The sequence below is a fragment of the Myotis davidii genome, unplaced genomic scaffold (assembly GCF_000327345.1).
Source record: "Myotis davidii unplaced genomic scaffold, ASM32734v1 scaffold562, whole genome shotgun sequence".
Taxonomy (NCBI): domain Eukaryota; kingdom Metazoa; phylum Chordata; class Mammalia; order Chiroptera; family Vespertilionidae; genus Myotis; species Myotis davidii.
The window spans coordinates 2,164,658-2,183,646 of record NW_006293953.1 but is presented as its reverse complement, the minus strand read 5'-3'; the positions used below and the strand labels follow the sequence as shown (position 1 = coordinate 2,183,646).

Sequence of the window (18,989 nt, the reverse complement as noted above, 5' to 3'; positions counted from 1 at the left end):
TTATATTGTGTATTTTAAAATATAAATTTAAAAAGTAGGGAGTAGCAGCATTCACTTTGCTAGACACTATCTGGTAGGACTGCCTTGCTCACAATTTCCTCTAAACATTGCCCCTACCTGTCTGGCAAAGTAGATGCTAGGACACAAAAGAGCTGACTGGATCCTACTGGAAAGGACATGCCTGGGGCTGTCTGGGCTCGCCTCAGTCACAGGGATGAAGGAGGAGGCCCAGAGAGGCTGGTTTCTGGCCTTCCCAAAGCTAACTGCTTCATTTCTTGGACTTGACAGTATTCACTTCCAAAAGCCCTTCCCATCCCTGGGCAGTCACATTCTGTTATTTGTAGCTGAAAGAACTGTCCTGAAGCAGGAAGAGTGGTAGAGGGAGCTGCCGGGGATCCCCTAATGGGTCCCCCATGCAGCTGTTAGCTCACCAGCCCACTTGTAATTCCTATGACACTCAGAGGAGGCGTAGGAATGTGGGAATGCTAGCTCCTTGCCTGCGGCACAAGGCTTTCTAGTTTAAAAAGCTCAGCTCCCAACCTCAAGTAGGAAGGCCCAGAGAGGCACCTGTCACCCAGATGACTCAGCCAAGTGCCCCTTTGCACGGACCCTTACTAAGCAGCTCTGCCTTCCTGACCCATGTCCATCTGAGCAATGGGGACGCTTTGGCCTGCTGACTTTCACAGAGTCAGGGGAGCGCCATGGGTTCCCCTGACATGCAAGGTCAGGGTGTTGTAAGGAAGAGGAGATGTGCAGGGTCCAGTCCTCCAGACTCCCAATAAACACAATCTATAATTGCTTGCTTTGCGAACATAGCTTAAGACCAGTTCCGGAGCCCATGAATCCTTTGCTCTTGGAGGACTCTTACAACCCGAACCTCCTGGAAGACATCAAAGGGTGAAGCCAGGAGGACACCGCTGCAGCCCATGGCGTTCCCTGAGCCAAGCCTGGTGCCCAGTAACTTCGAGTAAGGCCTGTGCTCATTTATTAGATGTGACCTCTCTGGAGAGCCGAATTTGCTGAGTTTTTACTCTTTGGGCCTATTCGCTAAGCCAATCTGTCAAGGTTAAAGCCCATCCAGTCCAGAGGATTGGCTGTCTCCTGGTGCAAAGATGCCCAGGGGTCGGTGGGGGAATCCAGGAGACCCGGCCCAAGCAGCAAGCAGCAGCTGTGGCCCATCCAGAGGGAGGGAGGCATGTGCTCTGAGGTGCTGCTGTGCTGGCCATGGAGTGGGGAGAGGACTGGATGGCAAGGCACCTCCCGGGACGCTTGCCTCTCAGCGGCTGGGTATTAGCTGGAAGTTTTCTTCTGGCCTTGAAGGGAGCGGAACAGCTGCCTCAGCTGTTTTTTTCGGTCATTGATGCAACCTGGAAGGGAAGTGGAGTGTTGGCTGGGAGGTCCTGTCTGGAGGAAAAGGGGGTGGGGAGTGGAGCAGCCTGTGCTTCTGCCACCTGTTGGGAGGAGGAGGCAGCAGCCATGCAGCTATGGGTGGCTTATGGTTTGCAGCCTCAACTGCTGTGGCCCTCAAGCAGGTAATTTTCCTCTTCGTGCATCAGTTTTCTCACCTGGAAACCAAATACTTGCTTTATGGGATGAGTGTAAGGATCAGCAAAGGAAGGTAACATTCACTGGGGACTTACCTCAGGGGCTGCTTCGGGTGCTGAATGTGGGTTAACTTGTTGAGATCTCACCAGAATGATGTGTAGAAGAAAAAAACTGAGGTTCAGACATGCCAAGTTATTTGCTCCAAATCACACAATAAATAGCAGGTCTGGGTTTTGAACCCAGGCTAGAGGTCAAGTTCTTAACCACTACCCCACATTGCTTTCCTTCTGGTTTCACTCAGTGAAAAGCATTAAAGCTAGCACAGAGCCTAGCACCTAATAGATGCTAGCTTTCTTCCCTTACCCAACCCCATGTGTCACGCACAGATGGCTAAGGGACAAATATTTCCCACAGAGTCACCCCTACTCTCATGTGTGTCCCAGGTAGTCCGTGGTGAGAGGCCACCATGAACATTGGCGACACCTCCTCTCCTGGCACATTCACGGTGTTACCACTTCCTGTTTGCTCTCAGAGCTGGTCCTTGAAGCAATTCCATGATCACTGAATCTTGTGCCAGGCATATTGATGGCACTCACAAATGCTGGTTGAATGATGAGTCCACATGGCCACAACTACTGACCTGGAGGAGACACCCATCTTTCTTAGCACCCCAAAACACCATTCCTAACACCTAGGTGCTCACTGGTCGTCAAGGCTTCAAAGCTAAGAGCCCACTACATACATCCCCAGGGCTCCATGGAACCTCAGCTTTAACTGCAAGGGCTCATTCATAACTCCCAAATATTTGTGTCCAATGCAAATCTCTTCTTGGAGTTCTAGACTCATCTCTGAGTCATCTGCTGATGTTTTCACCAGGAGATCCCTCAACATATCCATAATGCATTTCATCAATCCTCTTCCCACTCCCGGCCAGCTCCTCTGGTGTTCACCACCATATGCCCACCCTCCACTGGATACTTGGGAATTATCTAGAGATTTCTCAAGCAGTGGCTCTCAATCTAGGCTGTGCTTTAGGGTCATCGGGGAGATTAAAAAAATACTGATGTCCAGACCAACTGTATCTTTATCAGGCATTGGTCTTTTTTAAAGCTCCCATGTGATTCCACAGTGCCTAGTACCTAATAGGTTAAGTGCTAGCTTTCTTCCCTTACCCAACCCCATGTGATGCAGCCAAAACGGAGAAGCCAAGGTGTCCTGAATCTTTGCTACTCAAACAGGATCCAGAAAACAGCAGCATCGATATCTGAGACGGATTGTTAGCAAGGAGAGCTGCAACAACCCCTCCCTTTCCTACATGCAACCTCTCTCTACAGGTGACTGCTGCTCTTCCCAAGAGGTGGAGTCTATTTCCTTGCCCCGTGAATCTGGGCTGGACTAGCTTTAACTAATGGATTGTGGAGGAATGGTACATTCGGACTTCTAAGCCCAAGCCTGGGTGTCAGGAGGTTTCACTACATCTTCCTCGCCTTCTTGGAACCCTAGGACTGCCATGTGAAGAAGCCAGGCAGCACCGCTGGAAGATAAATGACCACCTAGGCAGAGAGGCCCAGCTGACAATCATTATCAACCACCACACATGTTGATGAAGCTATCCTAGGCTATCAAATCTCAGTGCCTCGCCAGGTGCCTGGAGCCCTATGAGTGACTCTAGGTGACACCTGAAGAATGAATAGCAAATCAGATAGCCGTTTTAAGCTGTGAGGTTTGGGGGAGGTTTGTTACACAGTAACAGTTAACTAATAGAGAGCATCACCTGGGAACGTGTCAGATATGCAGAATTTTAGGCCTCACTCCAGACCTACTGAATCATAATCTTCATTTAAACAAGATTTCCAGGTGGTTGTATCCACAGCTTGAAAGCATTATGTAGTCATCCTCCAAACACGCAATTTGGCAGACACTAGGGATCTGCTGTGGAAAAGCCATTCACAAACTTCCTCTCCCCTGCCTTCCTCAAGGCAAACTACTTGACATCCAGGCTTCCTGGCATCATGGGTGGCCATGTGAGCCAGCTCTGATCGATGTCAGCAGAGGCCCCTGGGAGGGCATCCCTTTTGGGATAAACAATCAAAGCCTGAAGGAAAGGCTTTGGTCCTTGGGCCTCCCTGTTTCTTTCTGCCTGGGACAAGGACATAGCGTCTGGAATTGGAGCAGCCATCTTGCAACCTGAGCAACCTGAGGCGGCAAGCACGAGCACCAAGGCAACCTACGAAGTGTGGCACAGCAAAAAGAGGTAAGAGCATCATGCCGCCATGTGCCAGCCCTGTACAGCTAACCCCAAGACTTCCTGTGGCTCAAGACAAATCAGTGCCTCTCTGGCTGACTATTAGTGGCGTTTTTGTTGCTTGCAGCCAAGCCCAATCCTAAATCGTACCAAAACCTTTTCATAAAAAATAAAAAGATGCCACAGAGAGCATTTAAAAAAGCAAATTACAACTCAGTAAAATGTTTACAATAAGCTTGACAGAGAGGTGTAATTTAACATATTAATATCCAAGGCCTTTATCCATTTAAAAAAATGTAAACAGCCCATTGAAAAATAGATTGAGTATGGACAGCTAACAAAAGAAGAAATGCAAATTAAAAATCTGAAAGCTCACCAGTGAGCAGTGGAATGCACACGCTGGTAAAGTTTTTTTGTTTGTTTGAATTCAGAGCTCTCTCCGGAAAGCAATCTGGCTGTAAGAAGTCTAGCCCTTTGACCCAGTAATTATATTTCTCGAAATCTGTCCCAAAGAAACAGCCAGATTTTTCAGTTGAGCTTTATGTGGAAGGATGTCCATCATGCCATTGTTTATAAAAGTGAAAAATTGAAATCATGCCCTGTGCTCAATTACAAGAAATTGGTTTAGCAAATTTGGCATCTATGTAAGCAAGAATATTTTGTAGTTCCCAATATTTTGGGAACTTTGTTTTTAACTGTGCTAAGGGACAGGAGAGCCTAGCCGTCAAGCATTCCGGTCTAGGAGTCAGACAGACTGGAGTTCAGGCCCTGGCTCACCACTTATAACCGAGACCTTAAGCAAGTCGTGTGACATCTGGAAATCGTTTCCTTATCCGTAAAATGATAATAAAAGCTGCCTAAAAATGAAATGAGATAACATATGTAAAATATTTAGTCTAGACCTGGCAAATAAGTGTTTCCAAAAGATAGGCTCTTATTAACATTGTTGAATGATGTGAAAAATGCTACATGGAAAAGTGGGACTCAGAACTCCAGTCCTATGCCAAATCTGTAAAAGGGAAAAATATGAATATATGCATTTTTTAAAAACTGGAAGGAAGCATACCAGATAGTTAAAGATGGTTATGTCTGGAGGATTTTTTATTTCCTTCTTTAGTTTTCAAATATTCTACAATAAGTGTGAATAATTTTCATTTTTTAATGTTTTTTTAATGTATTTATTTTATTTCAGAGAGAAGAAGGGAGAAGGAGAGAGAAATAGAAACATCGATTGACTGCCTCCTGCATACCCCCTACTTGGATTGACTGTCTCCTGCACGCCCCTTACTGGGGATTGAGCTTGCAGCCCTGGCATGTGCCCTGACTGGGAATAGAACCAGGGCCTCCTGGTGCATGGGACGAAGCTCAACCAACTGAGCCACACCGGACAGGCAAAAATTCTCATTTTTTAAACACCAGGTTTTAAAGTCAAGCCCTGAAATCCTTAATTTCTCTTTAATCTATCATGGGAGGGGGGTTGTTTGTCATTGTTTGCTTTCCTAAACCTTTTGAAATCTACCTCCTGGCAGATTAATAACATCTCTCACTATGTGCCAGGCAGCGTTGTAGGCATATATGGAGATAGAAACTATTTACTCTCCATTTCACAGGTGAGGAACAAAGAGGTTAGGCCTTGGTCCAGGTCATACAGCTGTGCCGAGCTGCCCGTCTTAGACTACCTGGAACCTCCCATGACACATCCCTGGTGCCCACTTCCCACAGGGCCCCACATACCAAGGTGTGTGTTGGTCACAAAGTTCCCCATTTCTGACAAGTCGGGAACCCCCTCTTCTCTGCTGACGGGGCCATCATTCCACATGAGGTCAAAGCCTCCCACTCGCTTCTCCCTTCCTGTGAGCCTGGACAGGCAGGAGACACAAAGGGTTAAAGAAGGTGCACCTGGTAGGACCCAAAGACCCTGGCCAGGTCCCTGATTCATCCCTGCAGCCTGCTGGTCCCCACACTGTCAGATTCCCTTCCTTTGCCCACCATTCACTGGCTGTTTCCTAGGTGCCCACACAGGTCTCAGAGGGGCTGTCCCCCACTTTTGTCCCTTGGCTTAAACACTTGCCCTCAGTACTTCTGCATTCTAGTTTAAACTCTGCTGTCTCCCCCAGACCACAAATTCCAGGAAGGTAGGAACTGGGTCTGTTCTATCCTTTACTGTGTCCTCAATGTGTGGCACAGGGCCTGACACACGTGAGGCTCAAATGTTTGTTGAGTGACTAAATGATGGCAGATATAGTGGACACCTGAGGTTCCCCCTGCTTAGCATCCATTTTACCTTCTTTTAGCCTAAGAGTGCCTCCGGTTTTTCCTTTGAGAACCATCCTCCCTCTCTCAATTACATGGCTCAGGTGAGGTTGACCCCATCCCCTGGGAAGTGGGCACAAGACCTAGGCCTGGTTAATCAGAGTCATAATGCTTGGTTCAGAGAGGGCATGTGACCCAAACCCCACTCATGAGCAATAAGAGTCAGCCCTCAAACTCTTGCTGGAATAATTGAGAAAAAAACTAATAAAGAAGAAAGAGATGAGATGGAATGAGGAACAGGGAGAGGGAGGGAGGGAGGAATGGAAGGATAGAGAGATAGAGGGAGGGAGGAATGGAAGGGAGAAGACAGACCAACCAACACTGACTGAAGTCAGGCCCTGAATTTTCCTTACGTACACATTGTTGTAACAACATATAGTCACTTACTGAGCACTTACTGTAGCTAGGCACTTGACAATAAGTTATCTTGGTAAATTGATCTAACAATCCTGAGAGGTAGACACATGAGCAAACAAGCTCAGAGAGGTGAAGTGACTGGTCCAGGGTCCCACAGTCAGGAAGTGTCGAGGAAATCCTGCCGGACCAAATCTCAGAAAGCTGTGGTTGGCCCTGTTCTGACCCCAAAGGGCTGGGTCCTTGGACCAGGCTCCAACCCTGTGTGGACATCTCAGTCTCCATCTATAAAATAGCGGGGCAGGCTAGAGTATCTCTGAGGGCCGTTCAAGTCCAAGGTTCTGGGTTCTATCTCTTCTTGGGTGGGAGCCCCGATTGTCATGTGCGGGGTGCCTGAAAGGCTGCCCTCCCCCACCTGGCTTCCATGTCCACGATGTGCAGGGTGTCTTCCAGGAGGCAGGTCTTGAGCTCATAGTCCTCCTGGCTGCTGGCTGTCAGCGATGGGGACGCATTGACCTCCAGGAGCCATCTGGGGAGGGAAAAGAGGGGAGAGTCTTAGGGTTACCTGGTCCCTGGAGCTCCTGGAACTTCACTGAGAGGCTAGATGGGGTGCCTGGGCCTCACCCTCAATTCACCCAGAGTCACTCTCTCCAATTGTCTAAAACTTTTTGAAAACAATTGATACCCCACAGGGGCTGGGCTTGGTGAACTGGAAAGAGCATTCCATGTCTACAGGGCTGGCTGTGACCAGCTCCAGAGGAGTGTTGCCCTGTAGGAGCATGAGCCCAGGATTACATGACTGTTTTATGTTTTCCAGAAAAGACAAAAATCCAGACTTTTGTGTGACCATCTCCCAGTGTTTAGAGATTGTCACTGAATTTCAATGAAAAAGAAACAAACAAACAAAAATATTCTGAAGGCCAAACTCCAGGTGGCTGCAGGCCAAAAGCAACCCAATGGCCTCCAGTTTACAACCTCTTGTTTTGTGCAACCCAGTCGTTTACAGCCAGGAACCTGGGCACAGAAAGGGAAGGGCTCACCCAGCAGGTCAGTGGGAGCCTCAGGCCCCACTTTCCACTATCTGCTGCCTCCTCCAAGTTTGTTTCCCCTGTCAGCATCTACTCTGATGCCCCAGCCTCATCTTACCCCAGGGGCAAAGGAGAGAGACCCACTGGTACTGGACCGTTTCTCTGAACATGGGCTCGATTTAGATCTTGACTCCTACTCCTGGCTCAGAAAGCACCTCAACACCATACAGTGACCCTCAGGAGGTGCTGGGCCCAGGAGCTGCACTACTGGCGTGGAGCAGCTCAGCCCAGGAACTATGACCTTGGGCCTGACTCTGCCCTTGACTTAATGGGTGACCTCAAGCTGCCAGAACCACCCAATGGTATTGCATGAGGGCCATTGCTGGGGTCCCTGCCACCTCAGTTTGTTCTACTCATCAGCTCAACCTCATGGACACTGAGGGAATGCACCAAATTCTTGACAGGGATCGACATGGTGACAATACTCCCTTATAAGGCACTTTGCATCTGGAAAGCACCAGGGCTTACAGAAGGTAATTTTCTTGCTGGTACCAGATGAGGATCCCTGACTCAGCATATATTCAGGAAAGGCCTCTGAGTGCCAGGCATGAGGCTCAGTGCTCTCTACTTCATTTATTCCTCATAACAATGCTATAGGCACAGCAACCATCTTACAGATGGGCAAACTGAGGCAACAGAAAGTGTGCCTAACGAGGAAGTGGCAGAGCTGAGGTCAAACCCAGGTAGTCTGGGTGGAAAATGTGCCCCCTGGCTCTCCAGGGCCACTGGCCCATCCACTTACGGCTTGAGGTCCTGGTCTATGAGAATGTCATAGCCGTACAGCTCAAAGCAGTGCTTGTCACTGATGATCACCTTCTGCACACTCTGCAGGCTCTTGATGAAGATGTTGTCCATGTCACTGAAGAGCGATTCCACTGCTTCTGGCCCGTGCTTGGACGCCAGGTACTGTCGGAAGCGCTGGAGCATCCATTTGCAGCCCTGGGGCCCGTGCACCCGGGTTGGGAGAGGGAGCCTTAGTTAACCGGGACCTGGGCTGCCGGGACCTTCCAACAATCGCCATCAACATGGCCCTCAGGCTTGGACAAGAGGAGCCCATCCCTGAGTCCTGTGACCAGGAGAACCCCAAGTGTTCTTTCCTTTTGGGACAAAGACTCTGCAAGCCCAAGGGGATGTGTCCAGCCAGAGGGTATGTGCCTCTCTTCCTAGAGCATAGCCTAGGCCAGTGGTCGGCAAACTGCAGCTCAGCAAACCGCGGCTCGCGAGCCACATGAGGCACTTTGGCCCCTTGAGTATGGCTCTTCCACAAAAAACCTACTTCTGCACATGGGCCACAAAGTTTCAATCGCACTGTACGTGCACGCCCGCACGTGGTATTTTGTGGTATTCTGTGGAAGAGCCACACTCAAGGGGCCAAAGAGCCGCATGTGGCTCGCAAGCCACAGTTTGCCGACCATGGGCTAGCTAGACTCACAACCCTGGAAGTCCTTGCCCAAATGCCCTGTGCAGGCCTCTCCCTGGGCCTGCTTCCCTGAAGACAGATTGCACTGACCATATGTGCATCCCAAGGCCCACAGAATGATCAGCTGCTGCTTGTAGTAGGGTCGGGGGGTATGCAGGAGGCCCCCACTGTGCGGGTATGAGCCGGGGGCCAACTCTCCCTGTGCACTCCTGTTCTGGCTCTTAACTCTTAGAAGTCATAGAGTTCTAAGTTTGAAACTGGCCTTGTAGGTTATTAGGTAGAAGGTCGACAGGTAGATAGATGATGATGGATAAATAGAAGCATATCTGTCCAGTCAGGAGGGTATGTTGTTTTGTTAGAGGGTATGTTAGTTTGGCTTATAACTTATAAATATCTAGACACTATGCATGGGCCTCCATTTGTACTCTTGCCCTGGGCCCTGCAAATGGGAAGGGTGGGCCCGACTGCACTGTGAACTCTGAGCCCAAGACAAGCCTGTGCTGGGCTCTCCGGCACTCTGACCCACCGCCCCGGCCGCCCCAGAGGCTGTGCCCGAGGGCAGGAGCCCCGCTTGCTCACCTTCTTTGGGTGGTAGTCAGGGGACGTCTTTTGCACGGCGACATTGGTGAGGTGCACATCTGGCAGAGGTTGGTGGTCAAGGATCAGTGTGGACAAGAAGAGTGAGTCCTGCTCCATGTAGCCCCTAGGGGCCAAATTAAGACCCTTCCTTGGGAACTGATGGGGAAGGCCACAAAAACAGCCCAGAGGTCACGTGTGGGCTTTAAAGGCCGGTGGGCCTGGGTTCAAATCCTGCCTGCATTGTTACTGGCTCTGAGCCCCTGAGCAAGTCACTTAGCTCCTCCGAGTCTATGTTCCTACATATTTAATGGGAGTACCTAATAGTAGGTTGGCCTCACAGAAGTATTTGAAACAGACAGATAACAGTCTATAGAAGCACCTCTTATAGTGCCTGGTATAGCTGTTATTATATTATGATTTTTCAACTCAAGAGGAGAACATTTTCTAACATATAGAGAGACTAAATATAGAACAGCCGTCTCGGGCTATTCTGAGCTCTCTGTCACCAGAGGGGTTCGGGCTGGGTGGCCACTTTGTAGGAATATTGAAAAAGTGATCCAGCTTTGGGGTGAGGTCAAGATGGCCTCAGAGGTCCCAGCTCTGAGAGTCTGCCTTTTGCTATCATCACCATGGTGACCACCAGTAACATCGACGACACTTGGCAGCTTACAGAGCATTTCACGCAAATCATCTCATTTGTTCTTCAAATTATTCCCATCTCAAAGAAGAGAACGTGAAGCTCAGAGAGGCTGGGTAAGGGACAGCCGTTCAGAACACCCCTCCACCAACACCCCCCCCCACGTCATTTCACCTCATGAAATGACCATAAGGTGTAACTTTCTCCAGGACTTACTGGGAGGTAGAGGCCCTAGGGAACTAACCCAAGTGTAATTCCCCTACAACATGTGTTGCTCCCCGTTTGCTGCATGAAGCGCAGAGGAAGGCGGGCATCCTCGTTAGCACCATTGTTCTAGAATGTCTTCTTTAGAGATATCCAAAAACTTTTTTTTCACATTTGTCTGAGAGTTCTTCTATCTTAATTTCAAAAGAATAAGCACATAACAAACCACTAAATAATAAAAAGAGCTCTTAGGTTTATGGTCAACTGACTTTGGAAAAGTGTGCCAGGGCAGTTCAGTGGGGGCAAGCACTAAATGGGCCAGGACACCTGAATATGCACATGCAAGAGAATAAGGTTGGACCCCTTCCTCATACTATAGACAAAAATTAACTCCAAATGTATCTTGGACCTAAATATAAGAGCCAAAACTTTAACTCTCTTAGAATAAAATATAGAAATCAGCAATGACCTTGGGTTAGCCAGGGCTCCTTAGATGTGACATCAAAAGCATGAGTGACAAAAGAAAGAGTAGATAAGTTGAACTTCATCAGTATTAAACCCTTTTGTGCTTCAGCTATGGCTGGTTGCTCAGTGGTTAGAGCACCAACCTGCAGACCAAAGGGTCGAGGATTTGATTCCTGGTCAAGGGCACGTACCTCTGTTGCAGGTTTGATCCCCAGCCCTCAGTCAGAACACATGTGGGAAGCAACCAGTCTATATGTCTCTCTCACTTTGATGTTCCCCTCTCTCTCTCTTTCTCTCTCTCCCCTTCCTCCCTCCCACTTTTTCTCTAAAGATCAGTGTAAAAAATATTTTCGAGTGAGAATTAAAACACACACACACACCCCAAAACAAAAAAATTTTGTGCTTCAAAGAACATTATCCAGCAAGTGAAAAGGTGGAGCACAGGACTTTTAGGGCAGTGAAAATACTCTGCATGATGCAACAATGATGAATACACGTCATTATGCATTTGTCCAAACCCATAGGAGGTACAGCCTTAATGTAAATTATGGACTTTGGGTGATGATGTGTGAATGTGGGTTTATCAATTGTAACTAATTAATGGGGAATGTTGATAACAGGGGAGACTATGTGTGTGTATGGAGGCAGAGTATGTGGGAAAGCTCTACCAGTGGTTCTCAACCTTCCTAATGCCGCGACCCTTAATACAGTTCCTCATGTTGTGACCCAACCATAAAATTATTTTCGTTGCTACTTCATAACTGTAATGTTGCTACTGTTATGAATCGTAATGTAAATATCTGATATGCAGGATGTATTTTGCGATCCACAGGTTGAGAACCACTGCTTCCTCTCAGTTTTGCTGTGAACCTAAAAATGCTAATTAAAAAAAAGTCCTTAAAAATAAAGGACAACCCACAAATTGAAAAGGATATTTGTAAGTCATGTATCTAAGCAGTAGTATTAAAAAATAGGTAAAGAACTCTTACAGCTCAACAATTAAAGAGACAACTAATCCAATTTAAAAGAGGTCTAAGACTTCAAGTAGACATTTTCCCAAAGATTTACAAATGACCAACAAGCACATGAAAAGATGTTTAGCTTGTCCAATGTTGCTCAGTGGTTGAGCATCAACTATGAATCAGGAGGTCAATCAAACCAGGTTCGATTCCTGGTCAGGACATATGCCCGGGTTGCAGGCTTGATCCCCAGTGAGTGTGGCATGCAGGAGGCAGCCAATCAATGATTCTCTCTGATCATTGATGTTTATATATCTCTCTCTCCCTCTCCCTTCCTCTCTGAAATCAATAAAAAAATCGAACCCTGACCTCCTGATTCATAGGTCGACGCTCAACCACTGAGCCACACCAGCCAGGCTGTTTCTACTTTTTACTCTTGCAGTGTTGAGGTGAATATTTTTGTATTTTGTGTGCATATATGTATATATATATTGACTAGTTTATGTATAAACAATATATATCAAACTATATTTGTATGCACAATTATAAAAGTCAGGGTAAAAATATATCAATGTTTTGTGATTCAAAGTTGGTTTATTATTTTAAAAGTTGGTGTGTAATATCTGAAGCAAATGTGGCAAAATATTAATATCTGTTCGATCTGATGGTAGATGCATGGATTTCTGTTATAGTCTTTTCTACAGTTTTAAAATATTTTTTAAATCTTTCAATATTAAGAGTTAAAAACAATTAGAAGGGATGAAAAATGACATACAGTCACTCACTGGGAAAACAGCAAAGCTGCATTCAATAGAAACTAGTGCTGGGCGTTGGTTTGTTTGATAAGGGCCCACAATGGCTGGAGATCTGCAAACACTCTGAAAGGGGAGAGCGTACCCCTCCTTGTCCTCAGTAGCCACTCTGGCCTTGGCACCATTCCAAGTACATTACCTGCATCATTTAATTTTAATTAAAAACAAAACAAAATGAAAACAACGTGGAAAATGAAAATGAAACTAAAATAAATTTGATGGCTTGCCTCTGATAAATGCTTGTTAGATTTACAAAAAAACAACAACAAGAACACATACAGGAAATGTTGAAGTTGGTAAAACAGAAAAAAAAAATTATAAAAAATTCTCAGGAGGGCCTACTCCCACCCTAACATGCAGGCAAGGCAAATGCATTACCTTGGACAGACTCTTAATTGAATGACGAAATGAAGGCCGCGAGCTGTGAATCGGCTAAAAGCATTAGCTGGCTCACCCAAATCGGAAGCTCAGCAGCCTCACCCTCCATTCCCGTCTCTCCCATATGCAGGCACTCCAATCCTGCTGATTTATCTCTGAATATTCCTGCATTGTTTACCCCTTTTTATCTGATGCTCGGGTCTAAAAATCTTAAAAACACTTAAAAAATATTTTTATTGATTTCCCAGAGGAAGGGAGAGAACATCAATGATGAGAGAGAATCACTGATGGACTGCCTCCTATCTCCCATGGGGATCACGCCTACAAACTGGACATGTGCCCTCACAGGGAATTGAACATGTGCCCTCACTGGTTCATAGGTTGATGCTCAAGCACTGAGCCACACCGGCCGGGCCTAAAAACATTTTGTTGTTGTTGATCTTTTAACCAGATAATAGATTCACATGATTCAAAAGTCAAAAGGTATAAGGATGTGTATTAGGAAATAGCTCCTGCACACCCACCCATTTCTCCTCCCGAAGGCAACTTCTGGTTCCAGATTTTTGTGCCTCCTCTCAGAGATGTCTATGCACAGATGACAGCATCGCAGTATTTTTAACATGAGGGGAGCGTACACTTCTCAGAGAGCTATACTAGTTCCCCCCAATTAATGATACAGCTTGGAGATTATTTCATAGCAGCACATAAAGCATTTCCCCTATTCCTTTTTAACAGCTACCTAGTATTCCATTGTGTAAATGAACCATTCCTCTAGTTGTTTCCTATTCTTTCACTCTCACAAACAAGGTTGTACAGTGACTGACCTTTAAACTTCCATTTTCCTACATTGTGAGTGTACCTGTGGGAGAAAGAGCCAGAAGGAGAATCGCTGGGTCAGAAGGTATGTGCATTTGTCTTTCGGTAGACATTTCCCGGATTGCCTCCTCATAGGGCACCAATGTACACTGGCACTAATAGCGTATATATCCTCCCAACCTTGCCAACACAGAGTCCCATCAAGTCTTTGGTCCCTACCAATGAGGTGGGTGAAAATGGCATTGTGTTTGAGTGAATGAGTGAGCCAGTGACGAGGCACTGAAGAAAAGGACGTGAAAGAATGCAAACGCTCTCCAAAGGGGCTCAGAGTGTCCGATCCTATGAATACTAATAGATGTGAATGAGATCCGATGAGTACCAATCCAGGTGAATGGCAGGCACACCACCAACAGGACCATCAAGCAGACTGTGTGGGATGAGTTGAACGGAGCAGATCACTGGGGACCTCCCGCCCCCACAAGACTGGAAGCTCTCCTGTGCCCAGACCAGAACCAGAACGTGGCATTCAGCAGGCGCTCAGCACACACCTGTGGAATGGACGAGCTCTCGCCGGACCCCAAAGGACAGGAAGGGAAGGGCGCATGGGGGTGGGGAGGCGGGTCCCAGGATACACTGGTCGTCAATGCTGCTGAGTGTGAAGCGGGTGTTGGAGAAGCGGGCGAAGCCATCACGGTACAGCCAGGCCCGCAGCGGGATGTACTGTGACAGGTGGGGCCGGAGGAAGACAAAAGGGAGGGGAATAAATACGTGTACTTTCCCACTCACTAGCTTCTGTACCTGCTGTTCCCTCCACCTGGCGGGTCGTTCCTTCTTTCCCACATCACCCTTCAAGAATCTGCTTCAATATCAGCTTCCTCTGATTCTACCCCCCTCTTTCTCTGGGGTGGGGCAGGGGCAAGATGCAGAAGAAAACAAAATCAATGGGCTTCTCTGCTCACCCCCAAGTGTGACACCCCCACCTCAGGGTGTGTCCATAGCTCCCATTGGACAGTGGGTGAGCTTATCTCCTCATACCCAATATAGAGTAGTGCACCATGAGGTTTAAATGTTTGTTGAATGAATGAATGAATGAATGGCCTGGCCAGTGTGGCTCAGTGGTTGAGCATGACCCATGAACCAGGAGGTCATGGTTCAATTCTAGGTCAGAGTACATCCTTGGATTTCAGGCTTGATCCCCAGTAGGTGGTGTGCAGGAGGCAGCTGATCGATGATTTTCTCTCATCAATGGTGTTTCTATTTCTCTCTCTCCCTCTTCCTGCCTCTCTCTGAAATCAATAAAAACAAGATTTTTTTTTTTAATGAATGAATGGGTGCAGGGAGCATAGCAACTCCTTGATTAAGAGACTAAGTTCTGGAACTAGGCTGACTGGATTCTAATCCCAGCTCTCTCTTACCAGCTGCGTGATCCTGAGCAAGTCATTTAACCCCTCTTTATCAGTTTCCTCATCCGTAAAATGAATAATAGAACCTACCTCCCTGGCTAGCAGAGGACTGGAGAAGATACAACATGCTAAATATCAGGGCCTGGGACTTAGTAGATTCTCAATAAATGTTAGTTGTGGTTACCATGAATGACAGAATGAATAAAAAAGGACATGTGGAGGGCAAATCCAGATGCAGGGGCGTCTAAGATGGTACAACTTAGATCCATTAACAAGCCCCACCCACCCTCAGAGGTCCCCCTGCACCCTTCTAGGCAGACAAAGTCAGACAAGCTCACACAGGTGCCCCCAGAATGGCTTTTGCTCCCCGTCTCTGAGTCCAGCTGCCCCTTACCCACCACTGGAGGAGGGCACCTGTCTTAGTTACTCACCGACATCACCAGCACGTAGACACGCAGGTCAAACTTGCGGCCTGTGAGGCAAGGAAATAATTCATGCAGCAAACACTGATTGCCAGGCACTGTGCTAGGTTTGGGGGATGTGGCAGTGGACCCACTGATATGAATCCCAATAAAAAAAAACAGGAAGTACAAGGTGCCCCCCTCCCCCAGGCAGGAGAAGCTGCATGACCAGAGGCCCAGGGAGGTCAAAGACCTTGGTCCAAGAGCAGAGTGGAGGGAGGCGGGTCAGCAGGGGCCAGGTCATGTGCAATTTTTGGATTTTGTTTCAACCACCCACTCCCCTGCTGTGTAAAGCCGCTGAAGGGTGTCCAATGCCTCTGGCTCCTGTGTTAGAGGGGAGCAGAGGGGACCAGGGCAGCAGTAGGGACCAGGGAGGAGGCCAGCACAGTTGTCCGGGAGAGAGGACGGTGGCAGGACAGGGATGCAGGTGGCCAGACAGATTCAAGAGCTGGGAGCTTGGTGAAGAACCGGACGTGGAGGGGGAAAGAGGGACAAACCCAGAACGGTCTCTGACTTCTGGCTTAGCAACAAGGGGAGGCTGAGGCTGTACCCCTAGACGGGAGGGCTGGAGAGTGAACCAGATGATGTGGGAGGACAGGGCTGGATTTTAGGCGTGTGGGGTTTCAGCAGCTGGGGGATGCCCAGGAAGGGATGCTCAGGACTTGGGGTGTGGAGGCAAGGTCTCCACCAAAAGCTGGGGGAAGCACGGAGAGAGGGTGGGGGCACTGGGGTGGAAAGGGGAGGGAGGAGAAGAGACCCCACGGCTGCCCTGGAGAAGAACAGTATCCAAGGAGCTGAGCAGAGGCAAGTGGATGAACAGTATTTAATGCCCCTCCAGCACCTGGCCCTCTCAGACGACGAGACCCTCCAGAGTCACGCCCCTCCTCACACACAGCCTGACATGCCTGCATTTTACAGACCCCGTGTGGGAAAAGCTGATGTGCAGACGCCCTGGGGGAATCTGCAAAGGCTTTATGGGAGGGGACCAGGGTGTGTGAACATAATCAAATCCACTGGGTTGTACGCGCCTGCTGGGTGCATTGTGTGGTGTGGGAATAGATCTCAATGATGCTGCTATTTAAAAACAGGAAAAGAGGGTGTTCAGGCAAAGTGAACAAAGTGAAATAACTTTGCCCAAGGTCATACAGCTGTCAGTGGCAAGGTCAGGATTTGAACCCAGGCCATCTGGCTTCATGAAACCCACAACCATGGACAGACTCACCTTGGGCCCTAGGCCCCTGCAGTTGCCTCTCCCTCCAAATCTACCCACGGGTGACTCCTAGTTGTCATTCAGGTTTCAGCTCACCTGTCACCTCCTCAGAGAGGCCCTCCCTCCCTCTCTGTCCCAGCGCCCCACTCCGTGGCACTCGCTTATTGGTTTGTTTCTGGTTTAATGCTGTCTGCTCATCTGGGGCAGCCAGCACTCAGGACAGTGGCTGGCACTGAGTAGGTTCTTTATAGATATCTGTTGGATAAACGCATGAATGAGTTGGTTCTTGAAAAATGAGGGGGATTTTAGTGAACCACAGAGCGGGTGGGAAAAGCATGCCAGGCAGAGGAACGGCATAGGCAACAGCTAGGAGGCGGGAGAGTGCAGGACAGATCTCCATCTTTGCATCAAGTCACGCCTGGTGCCAGGCCAAGCCCTCGGTAGGTAGGCTGCTAGTCAAGGCTTGTTGACTGACTGAGTGACCATGCAGTGGAAGAGCAGGGAGTAGAGACAGTCATCTCACCTCCTATCAGATAGGGGTTTTCGATATAACGCTGCGCTACATAGTTCTCCACAGGAATTTCTTCTTTCTGATCATCCGAACTTTTTGAGTCCTAGTTATAGTAATAATAATAAACATTTATTGAGCATATCCTCTGTACTAGGCACTGTCTTAGGCACTCTACTTGGGGTATATCAACCCTATCAGGGAAATTCTAATGTTACCCCCATTTTACAGATGAGAGACTGAAACACAGAGAGGGGGAGTGATTTGCCCAAGGTGACATGCTGGTCGGTGGTGCTGCTGGGAAGTGGACCCACACAGACTGGGTCCAGAATCTGGCAGTTAACCCAATAGGGCAGCCACTGGCCACATGTGGCTATGTACATTTAAACTGGTTAAAAGAAAGTGAATTTACATATTACAGCAAGGACGATCTTGAAGAGAACATGCTAAGTGAAAGAACCCAGACACAAAAGGACAAATATGGTATGGTTCCACTTGAACGAGGTACCTAGATGAATCAAATTCATATAGACAGGAAGTAGAAAGGTGGCCTCCATGGGCTGGCCAGAGGGAGGAAATGGAGAGTTACTGTTTAATGGGTACAGTGTCAGTTGGGCAAGATGAAAACATTCAGCAGATGGTTGGTGGTGCTGGGCCTAATATTTATACATACACATATATATTTTTTTTTTCAAAAAAATGATGGTTGCACAACAATGTAAGGGGAATTAACGTCACAAAACTGTAAACTTAAATATGGTTAAAATGGTAAGTTTTATGTGTATTTTGCCACAATAAAAAAGGAAACAGATTAGAAACCCAGTCCTTCAGTCGCACTAGCCACATTTTTTGCCAAAGTCAACACATGGTAGTGGTCACCACATCGGGAAGCACGGGTGTACACCATTCCCCCTGTAGAAAGTTCCATTGGTCAGTGCTGCCTAGAGCACCACACAGGCCCCAGGGACATTCCTCTCCCTCCTCTGAAGACAGTGATGATCACACACACACACACACACGTGCGCAGCACCTCAGCCTGCACAGCCCTTGCCACTCACACTGTTCCCTGCAGAGTAACTGGGTGAGAACACTGAGGCCCAAAGGCAAGCCGCACATACTTGGTGAGGTCACAGAACAGACCAGTGGCAGGGAGCCCGGAAACCCAGGGATTCTGGTCCCAAGGGTGGCCCGAGTTATTTCAAGACAGAGGCGGCCAGGCCTTCCCTTCTTGGAACCCGGACACCCCACATATGTACTCACGTGGCTGCCAGGGGGATGGACAGCACCCCGGGCCTGCTGGGCCTCCAAGCTGGCGAGCTTCTTCCCAGCAGTGCCCTCATAGTCTCATGGAAGGACTCAGGACACACGGTAGAGGGAGGAAATTCATTTATTGAGTGCCTGCTGTGAGCCTGCTAGTGCAGCAGGTGCTGATGTGTAGGAGTTTGATCACCTTGCTCTTCTCACCCATCCTGCACTATCACCATCACTAAGATTCAGAGGGGTTCAGCAATTTTCCCAAGACCACAGAGCTTCTGAGTAGTGGAGGCAAGATTGAAACAAGGATTTCTACTGAATCATGTCTTGGGACATGA

At 48.0% G+C, this 18,989-nt stretch overlaps 1 protein-coding gene across 1 annotated transcript in view; it reads right to left on the bottom strand.

Moving 5' to 3' along the window:
- Positions 1-6: 6 nt before the first annotated feature.
- The window catches only part of TTLL9 (tubulin tyrosine ligase like 9), a 34,076-nt gene continuing 15,093 nt past the window's right edge, over positions 7-18,989 (bottom strand). The window contains exons 7-14 of the mRNA XM_015566638.1: positions 17,413-17,503; positions 15,650-15,690; positions 14,448-14,535; positions 9,545-9,603; positions 8,288-8,484; positions 6,873-6,986; positions 5,525-5,649; positions 7-1,367 (exon numbers count right to left, since the gene is read on the bottom strand). Coding sequence (XP_015422124.1) covers positions 1,291-1,367; positions 5,525-5,649; positions 6,873-6,986; positions 8,288-8,484; positions 9,545-9,603; positions 14,448-14,535; positions 15,650-15,690; positions 17,413-17,503 — 792 coding nt within the window. The 3' untranslated portion in view covers positions 7-1,290. The remainder of the gene's footprint in view (positions 1,368-5,524; positions 5,650-6,872; positions 6,987-8,287; positions 8,485-9,544; positions 9,604-14,447; positions 14,536-15,649; positions 15,691-17,412; positions 17,504-18,989) is intronic.